Genomic DNA, 14,115 nt, shown 5'->3' with positions numbered 1-14,115 from the left:
GCAATATGGACTCTATAAACTGTTGCCAAACTACAGACTTCACTTGTCTAAATAAACTGATGAGAGTCATCTTGTTTTCTATTTCAAACACTGACAATTATCCGACCATCAATCATGGGAAGTAGGACTGTCGGTACACTATTAAATCCTGTATGGACTCCTAGAAGGGGAGATTGAGCAGGAACTCTCTTTCATCTGTTTGTGGGAGTTGATGAATGGGAGAAAAAATATCTGCTCTGGCCTGAGTTGGTCTCACTGAGGTCTAATGAGCAGACAGTGTCCACTAACATCAGACCTTTTATGTGCAAGGTGGGTTACAGGGAAAAGGCTCTGTAGCCCAGCAATAGACTGCTTGATTAATGTTAATTGTGTGGACACGGTTTCATGGAAAGAGGGAGCATAGACTTGTGAATCTATTCTTACTGCTGTTTTTCACAGCAATTATAGTGCTTGCTTGAAAAATACATCTAGTGATCTAATCAACTTCGAGCATCTGTGGAAATAAAGGCATTTTAATGTCCTTTGACAGGTACAAGTCAGAAATCAAATCCTCATATCACTCAACTAATATAGTACAATATAGTAAAATAAGTACAAATATAGTCAAACTAAAGGTAAAGCGATGGAAATTAAATATACAATTAGACATTATTCTTATAATTAGTATACTTTCAGTTTCTGATTTAATTGCAGATTTGCAAACCTGTGAAATCCGGAGACAATACGGACCAACCCGATGCATTACAATCAGATAAATGCATTTTCATGAACCATCCCTTAAGAGTAAACATAAAGGCACTCAGGTTCTTAATAATTGTCTAAATCACTGCTACTAAGCCTATTTTAGTATAACTTTCTGCAAAGACTTGACTAACAAAAGTTTCATTAGTGGAGACGGGTTCAGCCTTTCACAGCGGCAGGTTTGGATATCCACTGCCGTTCCTAATTTGAGTCATGAAAGGTAAGATGACCTGCGGAGCCAGCTGAAGTTAGGAACAAGTCCACTGAACCCTGCAGGGTGTTGGGACTTGAACTGAACCCAGCCTTTAGACTGAAGATTAATTTTTCACTTGGAGGCTTTTCAATAAACTTGAATTTGAAAATGCATGGTTAGACGCACACAGACAATTTCACGTCTCTACTGTTTTGTAACCTGTTGTTCTCAGCGAGTTGTCTTCAGGCTTGGCATCAGCCAGAAAGTTGCACACTCGGATGTTCCTAAAGTCCTCTGAGATCTCCAGTGGAGTTTTGCCTTTGGTTTCAGGCAGGATGAAGAAGAAATAGAGAGATGCAGCCAAACACACACACGAGAAGAAGAGGAAGGTGAAGGACTTCAGCCCAGCCTGAGGAACACACACACACACACAACCACACACACACACACAACCACACACACACACACAACCACACACACACATGCACGCATGCAAAGAGGAAGGTTAAGGACTGTTCTTTCATTTTTATTTCTGGACTGCCCATTGTTATGTCCTAGAAGAGGCTTTTTTTCCCCTGTCTTGACTGATGGCTCACCTGCACAAGTGGTCTCAATGCCTCTGGGCCTTGGCCCGTTTGCAAGCATTAGATTTTTGTTTGTGATTTTTGTTTGTGTTAATGGTGATGGGAATTGTTGTTTTTTAATTATTAATAATCTAGCATGTTCTACTTTTCATAGTGTGAAACAAATGCTACTCAGCATAGAGGAGAACAGGCCTCCAAGAACTGAGCCATTTTTCTCAAAAGTTTACTCATATTCCCACAGGATTGGACGTATCTGAATCTATTCATGCGAGTCCTAAAACAACAGGCTGGTGTTACTGTGATATGGATATTTTGGCAACGTTATTACATTCAACAGTGTAAATTGTTATCAAGTAATTGGACAAATAGAACCATCTGCGTGTTTCTGTGTTCCTAGTAATCTATATTAAATAGAATTTTAGAATTCTATAGAATTAATAATAGAATTGCTATTGTGCCAACGAAGCCAACTTACTAGAAGGAAAGGGAAAAGGAATCCAAATATAAACAAGTTTGCCCAAAGGAGCATTCCACTGAAGGCCAGTGCAGCAGGTCGATACGTCTGGACAAATATCTCATGCGTGAGCGACGGTCGCACAGCAGCTGTCAAAGACATTGATTAATTATTATTACTTAATGAAGGCAAATTTTCATTGTCATTAATTTATCAATCGATGATTTGAATTGTATAAAGAGAATGAGTTTTAATGTAGGTGTATGTTAATGAACCTGGTCCTCCTCCGTAAAAAAGTATAAAGAGAAATATAAGCCCAGCGGTGGTGTATGGAATCCAGAAAGAGGAGTCCTAAACACATCAGAAAGTATGAGGACATGAAACAGATCCACACAATTAAGGTCTTATGTTCAAACGCTGGAGTCAACCCCCAACAGTGAATGGACATTCCACCAATCACACGATAAGAGAAAAGATGTCAAGATTTTCTTTGTATTGGACAGAATTTTACGCAAAAGAGGTACATAATCACCTGTATTGCCAGCCTGTGTCTAATTAACAGCATGAAGGCAGTATGACATATAAGAATGTGTGTGGTTCAGTTTTACAGGGTGTATGATTGTCTGGCTGTTGGACAGAACCTTTAGTTGAAGGGTGATGGTGATCAAAGTCATAATGATTGCCATGGCACCATAACCTGCCCAAAGCATCACTCTCCTGCCCACACGGTCTATCAACAGACCCTGTGCGATAATACATCATACAAAAACACGCACGCACACACATACACCTCATATTTGACTTCAAGCAGCAGACCCTGTGCATACATCATACATACAGTCAATATTTATTTCATTTAATATGCTAGTATTTATGGGCTCCAAAAAGCTTTGTTTTCCATTGTTTTTCACTGATTGTGTATGTGTGAGAGAGAAAGAGTGAGAAAGAAAGTGAGAGAGAGTGACCGTACAGCCTCTCTCTGAGCTTCTAGTACTGAGAAATGTCAGAACTCACACATGTGATGTTGGTGAGAATTTCGGACATTCCCACCCCCAGGGTGACATAACGGATCTTGTCCACAGGAATTCCTGCTTCCTGGAAGATGCTGAATGAAAACACGCTGATCTGTGGGAGCAGAGCATTGTGGGTCAGACATAATGACATCTTGCATTCGTATAGAAGTGTCACAGAGCAGTGTGGGTCATAATTACTGACATCTCACTCATATAGGAGTGTCACAGGGCAGTGTGGGTCATAATTACTGACATCTCACTCGTATAGGAGTGTCACAGAGCAGTGTGGGTCATAATTACTGACATCTCACTCATATAGGAGTGTCAGAGCAGTGTGGGTCATAATTACTGACATCTCACTCATATAGGAGTGTCACAGAGCAGTGTGGGTCATAATTACTGACATCTCACTCATATAGGAGTGTCACAGAGCAGTGTGGGTCATAATTACTGACATCTCACTCATATAGGAGTGTCACAGAGCAGTGTGGGTCATAATTACTGACATCTCACTCATATAGGAGTGTCACAGAGCAGTGTGGGTCATAATTACTGACATCTCACTCGTATAGGAGTGTCACAGAGCAGTGTGGGCCATAATTACTGACATCTCACTCAAATAGGAGTGTCAGAGCAGTGTGGACCAGAAAACCTTATGCTGCACTATACAGGTGTTATATATTTTCATGGTGTGGCATCTTGGTCTAAAAGTATAACTATTTCACAGTGTCACAGTATTAATTTACACTTTAAAAACACAAGCCAAATGTTAAACATCAATGGAAAAAGTATAAAGAAAAATACCAGCTTTAAATTAAGTGCTTTTCTGAACTATATGTAGAACACTGGGTTGTTTAGGCCAGTGGTTGTCTGTACATTTCCATTATAAATGTGACTTTTTAATGGCACACATGTTAAGCAGAAGAAAAAGAAAAAAAAAAGACTAGATTTTGTGCAACATAACATTAGCAAAACAGATAGTTGTTTCACTTTGCAACGTAGTTACGTAGTGGATTAAACCAAAGACTGCATGAAAAAAAAATAATAATAATAAAATTAAGGGGAATCCATACGCAGAAGGTCATGAACTTGTCATGAACAACCTTTTTTGGAGGTTGCTGGACACCAGGGGCATCACTAGAAATACATGACTAGGGGGTCTAAGTCCCCCAGGGAGAGTTGCAAAAATGGAAAAGAACCATCCATTATCATCTGGTCTAAATGCTGCATTAATGCAAAAATTGTTTTAGTTTGCATTTTAAGTAACGATAGTTCATCAATCGTCAAGCTTCCTCTGTCAGTTTTATTTCTGACATTTGTAAGAGACATTCAGTTATTTTTTTAAGTTTTATGCTGAGGTTACACAGTCTTCAGGAACATTCTCTGACAGAGGTTTTCTGTCCCACACACTGCGTGACACAAACTTGTTGAGATTTTAACAGGAGTGCAGAGCGATAGGCGACAGACAGTAGTGAACGGGGGTCTATCCCTCTAGGAGAACAGCAAAGCTGAAAAAGAACAAGTCGTCCACTTGCCCTGAACTGTTTAATGCACAAATTTCTAGTGAGCTTTTTAAGTAATGTTACATTAGCATTTGGTCATCAGGGTTCTTCTGCTAGATATTTTCATTAGCATGTTGATGTTATTTCATTTCAGACAATTGTAAGATCCAAATGATATATTTTTCTTTACTTTTATGTTGAAGTTATGCAGTCTTCAGCAACGCTCTAACACACACATCCTCTGTTTCACACACAGCGCGACACAAACTGAGACATTTGCAAAGCAGTGCATAGGTAAAGGTTTCACAGTTTGCTCAAATACTAAATCTTTCAGTCTCAAATTGTAGTTCAGGTTTCATTGCTGTTGCAGGGAAGTAGCAGCTCTCTCCCAGTCCCTTTTTTCAGTATATTGTAACATTGGAGATAAGTTGGCATGGTTGAATAAGACAGAATAGACAAATAAGGGGCAGAGAATGGTGCACTACTTTCTCTGAATGTGATCTATGTGATCACAAACATTTTAATCAGTATCTGTCCACTCATACCGTGACCCACCATGAAACCATGGTACAGAAATATTCCCACTGCACTATGAAAGAGTATCATAAGTGGATATTATTTAACCTACTTACACTTATGATTTAATGTTCAAAGGTGTAAAGAGGTTAGTACAAACATATTGAGCTTGTGAAATTCATGTACTCACAATTATAATCAGCTTTTTCCATCCATGTTTTACTAGACACACTTTGTGTTAGCCATCCTTCAGTTCTCCTAACAGGACCACGGTGATGCTGACACGCACACTCTCCATCAGCACTGGTTTTGGTTTTGTTTGTGTTTATTTACAGCACTTTCTTCATTACGGAGACTTCCCTCGGCATCCCACTCCATCGACACACGTTACACATGCCTTTAGTATGTCAATGCCATTGCTGTGTTAAGAAGGGTGGTGCAGCACCCAAGTACAGTCTGGTCGGCAGTGCTCCATAGTAACAAACCAGCCAGTGCTGAACGTGGGTTGGCTGAGAGTTCGTTCATGGCAACAGTCTATAACTGTACGCCTATAAAATGTACTTGTAAGATAGGTGTACTTATTAAATAAGCATGCTAGCTTGTTCACTCTTGTTACACAACATCTAAAACCCGAAGCCATTCTTTGAAAGTTAAAAACATTCCAGTCAATAAAGAAAGTTTATCAGCTGCCTTTGGGGGCATTACAGTTTATTTACCCCAAAGATGCCACAGAACTGGATTCCTTCATTGACAACAACCAGAGTGAGGAGCTGCCATCGTACACTCCTGTCCTTCAGAAGATGCCGCAGGGTTTTATTGCGCTGTCCTCTCAGAGCCTCCTGCTCCACCAACATCTCCTCAATCTCCTTCTGATACTCCCCCGGACCCCAGAGAAACTGCAGCGCTGCAACACACACACACATGATGTACACACACACACACACATTCGACAAATGCTGTTTCTATATAAGCCATAGGTAGATATGTACCCTTCCTACACTGTTCAGTGTCACCCTTCTCTATCAGTAAGTATCTTGGTGCTTCAGGGAAGAAAGGCAGCGTTGCCATCTGAATCACGGAGAAAAACGCTGGAACACAGAGCAGAACATTCCAGAACTCCTCCCGGCCCAGGAGCTCACTGTGAGAGCAAGTACAGCATTTTAGTACAGAAGAGTCACGTAGAATAATGAAAAATATTCAGGGTCTGCTGAAGCTTTGCTTAACTGGGTCACGTTAGTCAAATTAGAGATGGAGTTAAACTCTAGATCTACAGGGAAATGTTGGGTTACGCTTGCATTGGGTGCTACAATAGGTTCTCATTTTCCATTATAACTAGTAAAAGTTATATGTTACCTGAGGCCTGCAATCTGCGCTGTCAGCTTTCCAATGGCCAAAAAAGTAGCAACAGTAAGTGTTACCATCCCTCTTATTTCCTTGGGTGAGCTCTCTCCCAGGTAGAAAACATGGATATTTCCACCTAACCCTGTGTGATCAAGAACAAATAAGATCACTGTGTCCCGGGGTACTTCCAGTAGGAAAACCTTTGGTTCAGGAATTCCTTTGTCTGTTGTACATTAAGAGTGTTGATTACCAAAGATTGTTTATCAAATGAAAGAGAGAGTGAGATTACCTGAAGAAAAACCAAACAGGAAGCGAGACAGCATGATCATCTCAAATGAGTTTGCAAATTTGCTTGTGCACATGGTGACTGAAGCTACAATGTTGAGCGCGTTATTCCAGATCATAGCTCGTTTTCTGTGAGTAAGAGATTATATGTTGCTTAAAAAGGAAACTGACTAATACTTTAATATCTTCAAAATTTATCCTAGATCCATACTTTTCTCACTAAATTTTTATTTACATTAGGCCTGTGAAACAATAAAACTTCACCTCACTAATGTATAACCATGCTAATTGGTATAATGGTAATTAGGCTATAGTGCTACAGAGGTGAACATGTTTAGTGTGAATTGAGGATGAATGAATTTAGTTTACAGCTCCTCTTGTTCTTCAGAGAAGCACCCTTAAGTTCCTTTTTTGGGACTTCTTTTTGGAGTGTTATTTATTCCTATATTCAGTCTCCAAGTAAGGGAGGAGACAGGTATTGTACAGGTATTAGACAGGTATTGTAATGTTTACAGGTATTATACAATCAATCAATTATCTATTTTCCTCACCCAGAACCAGCTCCAGGATCCCCATCAGTCTGGCTATAAACCAACACATTCAACAGATACAGCCCTCATAACAGTAATGGAGAAACTTTATGCTGCCGCAGCTGCCAAACTGTCATCTGTCTTGATTCTTCTGGACCTTTCAGCAGCCTGACACAGTAAACCACAACATTCTCCACTCTGTTCTCTCCAACCTTGCTGTGACTGGCTCTGCATGGTTTCAGTCCTATCTGGGGGAAGGTCCTATCAAGTATCCACATCCAATCCAAGTAGACTATCCACCGGTGTCCCCTAGGGCTCAGTGCTAGGCCTTCTTCTCTTCTCTTTGTATCCAAACTCTCTTGGAAATATATCTTCTTAACATATTACCTACCAGTGTCATGCTGACAACCTACTAATTCTTTCATTTCCATCTTCTGACTCTCAGGTTTCCAGGCATGCTTGACAGATGTTGATTCAAGGAAGACATCCAACCACTTGAAACACAACCCCAGTAAAACCGAGCTTCTGTACATCCCAGTAACTCCAAGCCCCCATCAAATAATTTTTTTTTTCTAGATCTTCCTGGTATGGCCATTTCAAGCTGCTCATAGCCTTGGCATAACTGTGGACAACTAGATATCTTTTTCAACTCATGTTTCAAACCTGACCTGGTCATACAGATTTCTCCGTTGTAACATACAAAGAATTTGGCTATCAGACTTCTGCAACTTGTCCAGACTGCAGAATCACAACTGCTATTCAATCTTAAGATTACACGTCACTCTGCTGCTGCACTCCCTTCATTGGCTTCCAGTAGCTGCCTGCATCAGATTTAAAACCTTGATGCTTGCCTACAAAGCCAAAAATGGACCAGCCCCTCCATACATGATGGCAATGGTCAAAGCCCAATTCGTACTTTGAGTACTTCGAACCTCAAGTACAGCTTGGCTTGAAACACTATGCTTCAAGTGTCATGGAAAACCAGTATCAAGACTATTCACTGTCCTGACTCCCAAATGATGAACAAAGTCCACTGACTGTCCACACAGCAGAGTCCCTTTCTGTCTTCAAACACAGACTGAAGACTCATCTATTTGAGGAGTATTTGAATCACCATTAATCCTGCACCTATTGAAATTTTATACTACTGTTGATTAGCTAAATGCTCCAGTTCTTATTGTCTATCATTGTTTAAAATATAACTTATGCTTATTTTGCATTTCTTCTTGGTCCCAACATTCTAGGACACGTTCTATGAGTAAATGACAAAGTACTTTGTAATAAAGAACTCTGTATAAGAGCAACTGCTAAATGCTGAAAATGTAAAATGTAATTGTAAATTAACTGTTAACACAAGATAAAACTTTATTGTGGGTATCCATTCACTGTAAAGTATGTCTCTGCTATGCACCTCTTTACATTAACATCAATTTGTTATGGTATCTTTAATACAACAGTTTTCATCTTCATCATGTCTCCCCATAATTTACCTGCATTCATTTAATTTACAGTGTATCCCATTACTGCATGTCTTTAATTTCCTTCCCCTCGGTTTTGCTCCATTTCTTGCAGTTATTATGCCTCTACTTGCCCTCCATTAATGTTGCCTCACAAACAAACAAACAAAAAAACACGAAACCTTACTATATGGCCTGTTAAAGGCATCATATATTTCAAACACATCTTCCACAATTACACCCTGTTTGTAAGAGGGTAACTCACTCCAAGCTGTTTTCAAAAACAGGTGCCCACATACAGAAGACCAGTATAAACTGGGTGATCCACCAGCAGACCAGTATAAACTGGGTGATCCACCAGCAGACCAGTGTAAACTAGGTGATTCATATATATCACATGGCAACAACATATGAGCCTGGGTAACAATTTAGGGAGTCTGTCTAGTGAGGAAACCACAATACTCAAGGTGGGAACTGTACCTCAGTGATCAAGACTGCCAAGCCAATGTGTTACCATCACAACAAGTAGGTCAAATTACACCAGGTAAGGGGTTGAAGGCAATTGAGAGGGAAAGAACTGACAGCTGTAGAGAAGCTCAAGAGGTAAGAGAGACCTGGACAAAAAGGAAAACCAAGAGACAGCCCTTGAGTTTTCTACCTGACGTATCAGCTTTGTCAGACCACTGAACATGAAAGTTTGTCTGCAGCTCTAAGTAGACAACCAAACAGATGTTTCCATCACTCCTGATTACTATGAAGCGGCTCTGCATCTCCCTCTAGTGGCTGAAGGTAGCCTAGGCCCATTCTCAGTGCAGGCTATTACACTGTTACATTTATGTGTGTTCTCCTTCTTGAATTATTTATAACTAGTAATAATCTTAAAAGTCTTGTAATGTGGCTTGTAATGTGGGATGGTCATGACAATGGTGACTACTGTTATTAATCTAGTCAAGAAGATGGTGTGATTTGGCAGTGTGAAAAATTATCTTTGCTGCTGACTTGGTATATGAGCCTCTATTAGCAAGCCAGAGGGCATATTTATTAGCTGAAAGGTCTGATTTTAACATCACATGAATGATTTCTTGGAAATATCAATAATGTATTTTGGGACAAAAAAAAGTATCTTGCTGTCTCAAGGATAACATTATCTTCATTGCACAAGAGACCTCAGCTACCAGTTATTGTTGGTTGTTAGCTGTTGCAAAGTACAAAACTGACTATATCATCAGTCTACACAGCAGTTCTTTATGAATGATAGCAGGTCTGTAGATCTGGCTATAAGGCACAGAAGACCACGCATGTATTGTTGGCACTTGTTTGGAAAATGCTGTGCAGTGGATAGTGGTCCAGCAAAACTAGGCATCCGATGTTGTTTTATTCAATGACACATGTTGATTCAGAAGTAACAAGAAGAAGTGACAAGACTAAGAAAAGGACACTGAGTCTTAATTAATCACAGTAACAATGATTATTAACATTATTAACATGTTGGTCACCATTTGTACATACTGCTGAGCAAAAGAGAAAAGAAGGAAATAACTCACCTCCCCAGGTAGTTGGTGACCCACCGGACACTAATGGCACCAAAAAGACCACCTAAAGCATAAGAGGCCACTACAGCAGACCAAATCATTCTGGCTGTACTCTCTCCTGGAGCGCCACCATACCGCTGTGTCCAGCTGCTGTTTATAAACTCCTTAATGAACTGTGGAGCAGTACAGCATGATAAAAAGAATAGTCTATGAACTTCTGACTGGTACACTTTCACTAATCATGTTTTACTAATCATTTTGCAGTTGTGTTCAAAATAATAGCAGTACAACATGACTAACCAGATCAATCACTGTTTTTGGTAGAAATTATATTACTACATGGCAAATAACTTACCAGTAGGTTTAGTAGAGTCATAGAAAACCATAAGACCCAACATTCATGATATGCATGCTCCTGAGTTTGTGTAATTGAATAATTAATTGAAACAGGCGTGTTCAAAATAATAGCAGTGTGAAGTTCATTTAGTGAGGTCATTTATTCTGTGAAAAAACAGATGTCAATCAGATGGCTCTTATTTAAGGATGAAGCCAACACAGGCTGTACATGCATTTCTCTCTGAAAACTTGACAAAAATGGGTCATTCCAGACATTGTTCAGAAGAACAGCGTACCTTGATTAAAACGTTGATTGGAGAGGGGAAAACGTATAAAGAAGTTCTCGGCTAAACTGATCTCCAATGCTTTAAAATGGAAAGCAAAACCAGAGCAACATGGAAGAAAATAGAATACTACCATGCGAATGGATTGAAGAATAGCCAGAATGGCAAAGACTCAGCCAATGATCAGCGCCAGAGTAATCAAACATGGTTTGAAGTTACTTGTGAGTACTGTAACAATTAGAAGACCGCCGTGTGAAGCTAATCTATCAGCAAGAAGCCCCCACAAAGTCCCACTGTTAAAAAAAAAGACTTGTGCTGAAGAGGTTACAATTTGCCAAAGAACACATGGACTGGCCTAAAGAGAAATGGAGAAACATCTTGTGGACTGATAAAAGTAAGATTGTTCTTTTTGGATCCAAGGGCTGCAGACAGTTTGTCAGATGACCCCAAACACTGTATTCAAGCCACAGAGTACACTCTGAAGACAGTGAAGCATGGTGGTGCAGGCATCATGATATGGGGATGTTTCTCTTACTATAGTGTCAGGCCTATTTATCGCATGATCATTGATCAGTTTGCATATATCAAAATACCTGAAGAGGTCATGTTGCCTTATGCTGCAGAGGAAATGCCCTTGAAATGGGTGTTTCAACAAGACAACGACCCCAAACACACCAGTTAGTGAGCAGCATCTTGGTTCCAGACCAACAAAATTAAAGTTATGGAGGGGCCAGCCCAATTCCCGGATCTTAATCCGATAGAAAACCTGTGGGGGGACATCAAAAATGCCGTTTCTGGGGCAAAACCAAGAAATGTAGAGGAATTGTGGAAAGTTGTCAAATCATCCTGGGCTGGAATACCTGTTCACAGGTGCCAGAGGTTGGTCGACTCCATGCAACACAGATGTGAAGCAGTTCTCAGAAACAGTGGTTATACAACTAAATATTAGTTTAGTCATTCACAGCAATGATTTTTAAGTTTATACAGTAAATATTTGAGTTTGTGAAGAAAAATGCAGGCACTGTTATTTTTTTGAACAGCCCAATATTCATTTTTATTCATTTTCTGAAAAGTAATTTAAAAATTGATACATTTTTCTTTATGCTTTGATTTATAATATAATGTGCAGTGTTCCCAATGCATGGAAATAAAAACTATTATAAGGATTCTGAGCTTTACTCACATTTTTAAACATACTGCTATTATTTTGAACACAACTGTATATAGCGCAATGAGAAAGTCAGGTTCTCAGGTCCTCAGAAAGGTTAAAGTAAGGATGGTATGTATGTGTGTTAAAGTCAGGATGGATGTCTAGGGTTACATTGTTTCCATTTAAATGTTCATTATTTCTGCTCTAATTCAATAATGTATTTGAACCTTTCTTTTTAAATAAAGAGCAACATTCAAGAGTGACAGAATCCTTATAATGGGTTTGTACTGAGCAACAATCTCACGATGGTTGGAGAGCTAATCAGGGTGAGGTGGCTTCCAAACTGGAATGAACCTCCAAGTCCAAGAACAAAGATAAAGAGCAGAGCCTTGCCCTGGACCTACAGCAAAAGTCAAACCCGGTCACACTACATACTACAAATCAGTCAGTCATTGTTAACGGCAAATTGTGCTACAACCAAATATTTAAGCAGAATTACCAAGAGCATGTAATTTACCAATGAAAAGCATTTATTTTGTCTATTGAACAGATGATTTTCTGTATTGGTAAACCACAATAAAATAAAACTACAGTTTATTTACAGTTTAAACTACAGCACTTTTTTTTACATTTTAATGACTCATTTAATTTGTTTTGTGTTATTAATTTTTGCTTAAGATTTAACTTCAGCTGAGTCTGTTATTCTAAACAAATCAGGTTAACTTCAGGCTAAATACAACAATAATTAAAATATTTTGTCTTAATAACTACCATTTGAAAATGATATTACAGTATGTAAAATATTTTTAAAACATTTTAAAACAGTAAAATATTACAGTGTGCCTACCAGTTGTAAGATTCTTCCCATGCTTGTCACACTGAAAGTCTGTAAAAGTGATTATTTATTCTGACCAAATGCATGTTGGACTTTGTTAATCATTTACATCAATGATATTAATATTGTACCTTGATCTAATATGTCATAATTACTCAGTAAAAGGGCAGTCCCCTTGTAAAATCGGATAGTTAAATGGATATTTCATCTTTATTACTGAAGTACACATGAATGCATACTGTATATAAGTTGAGGATGGATTTCTGATATAGTACGTAGTTCCTAAAGTTTACGCTGTGAAAGTAAATGTACATGTAGTCCTACATATGGGTAGTGGGAAAAGTTAAGTTATTGTCATAGCAACGTTCTACCATTACTGCAGGGGAGCTTCAATCCTTTGAAATTTAGACAGTTCTCAGTTGTGGGTATTAGTTTAACTGTATATTTGACACATCTAATGTGTTACTTAACACAAGTAATGGCCTTTCAAGTTTTGAAAATTATATCACAGTATGCCTACTAGTTGTTGAAACAAAACTCTCACCTTTGTCACACTGAAGGTCTGAAAAAGTGACGATTTGTTCTGACCAAATGTATGTTGGACTCTGTTAAGCATTTACGTCGATGAGATTAATTTTTACCTTGGTTTAATATGGCATAATTGCTCTGTGGCAAATCCCTTGTAAGAGCAGATAATTCATTGGATATTTTATCTTTATGTTATGCAATCTACAAGTTCCACCTGCGTCACCATGCCCAGACTGTCCCAGTCCTGTGACACCTCTGGTCAGGTCTGATGAAACTCACCGGAATTTGGGGTCTCTACAGCTTGTCCTGATTTTCCTCAGTGTTCGAGTCCACTGGTTATGCCTCATGCTTCCACTCCCTGTTTGCCGAGCATGTAGCCAGTTTTCTTGTCTCCCTGGTTATTAAATTGTGCTTGCCTTCTCGACCAAGCCTTCATCCTGACCTTTCTGCACCTCCTGGACTCATCTCGTGACCCTGGACTGGACCTCCCCCTCACTGCTTCTGGCCTAAGCCACAGTCCTGCTCAAATACGCACAGTGCTCAAGAAACCTGCTCCAGAATTATAATAAAACCTTCTTCTACTGGATATGTCTTCTCCCAAGAGTTTACTATCATTACAGTTTATCAGTGAAGTGCGCTGCACATATCCCTGGATTTTACTCTACTTTACTTTACTCTATATATTTACTTGATATAAGTTGAGGGAGGATGTCTGGTATAGTTCCTTGTTGTACCTTGTTCATAAAGTTTCTAGAAAAACAGGTTGTTTTAGGTGGAGGTCCTTCATCAGATATGCAATCACAATGTTTTTAAAGTTCTTGGAGATGAGCTCAT

At 39.2% G+C, this 14,115-nt stretch overlaps 1 protein-coding gene across 1 annotated transcript; it reads right to left on the bottom strand.

Moving 5' to 3' along the window:
* Window positions 1-716: 716 nt before the first annotated feature.
* On the bottom strand, window positions 717-12,816 carry slc2a9l1 (solute carrier family 2 member 9, like 1). Its single transcript, XM_035520536.1, has 12 exons — window positions 12,766-12,816; window positions 12,223-12,318; window positions 10,161-10,321; window positions 6,634-6,758; window positions 6,357-6,486; window positions 5,993-6,141; window positions 5,720-5,907; window positions 2,987-3,097; window positions 2,614-2,715; window positions 2,248-2,323; window positions 1,994-2,121; window positions 717-1,343 (listed from the first exon to the last, which is right to left on the bottom strand). Exons 1-12 carry the CDS (start codon window positions 12,784-12,786, stop codon window positions 1,131-1,133), a joined length of 1,500 nt encoding a protein of 499 aa, XP_035376429.1. The 5' UTR covers window positions 12,787-12,816; the 3' UTR covers window positions 717-1,130.
* Between the last annotated feature and the right edge of the window lie 1,299 nt (window positions 12,817-14,115).

The sequence above is a fragment of the Electrophorus electricus genome, chromosome 20, assembly GCF_013358815.1.
Source record: "Electrophorus electricus isolate fEleEle1 chromosome 20, fEleEle1.pri, whole genome shotgun sequence".
Classification (NCBI taxonomy): Eukaryota; Metazoa; Chordata; class Actinopteri; order Gymnotiformes; family Gymnotidae; genus Electrophorus; species Electrophorus electricus.
This window is presented reverse-complemented; position numbering and strand designations above follow the sequence as displayed.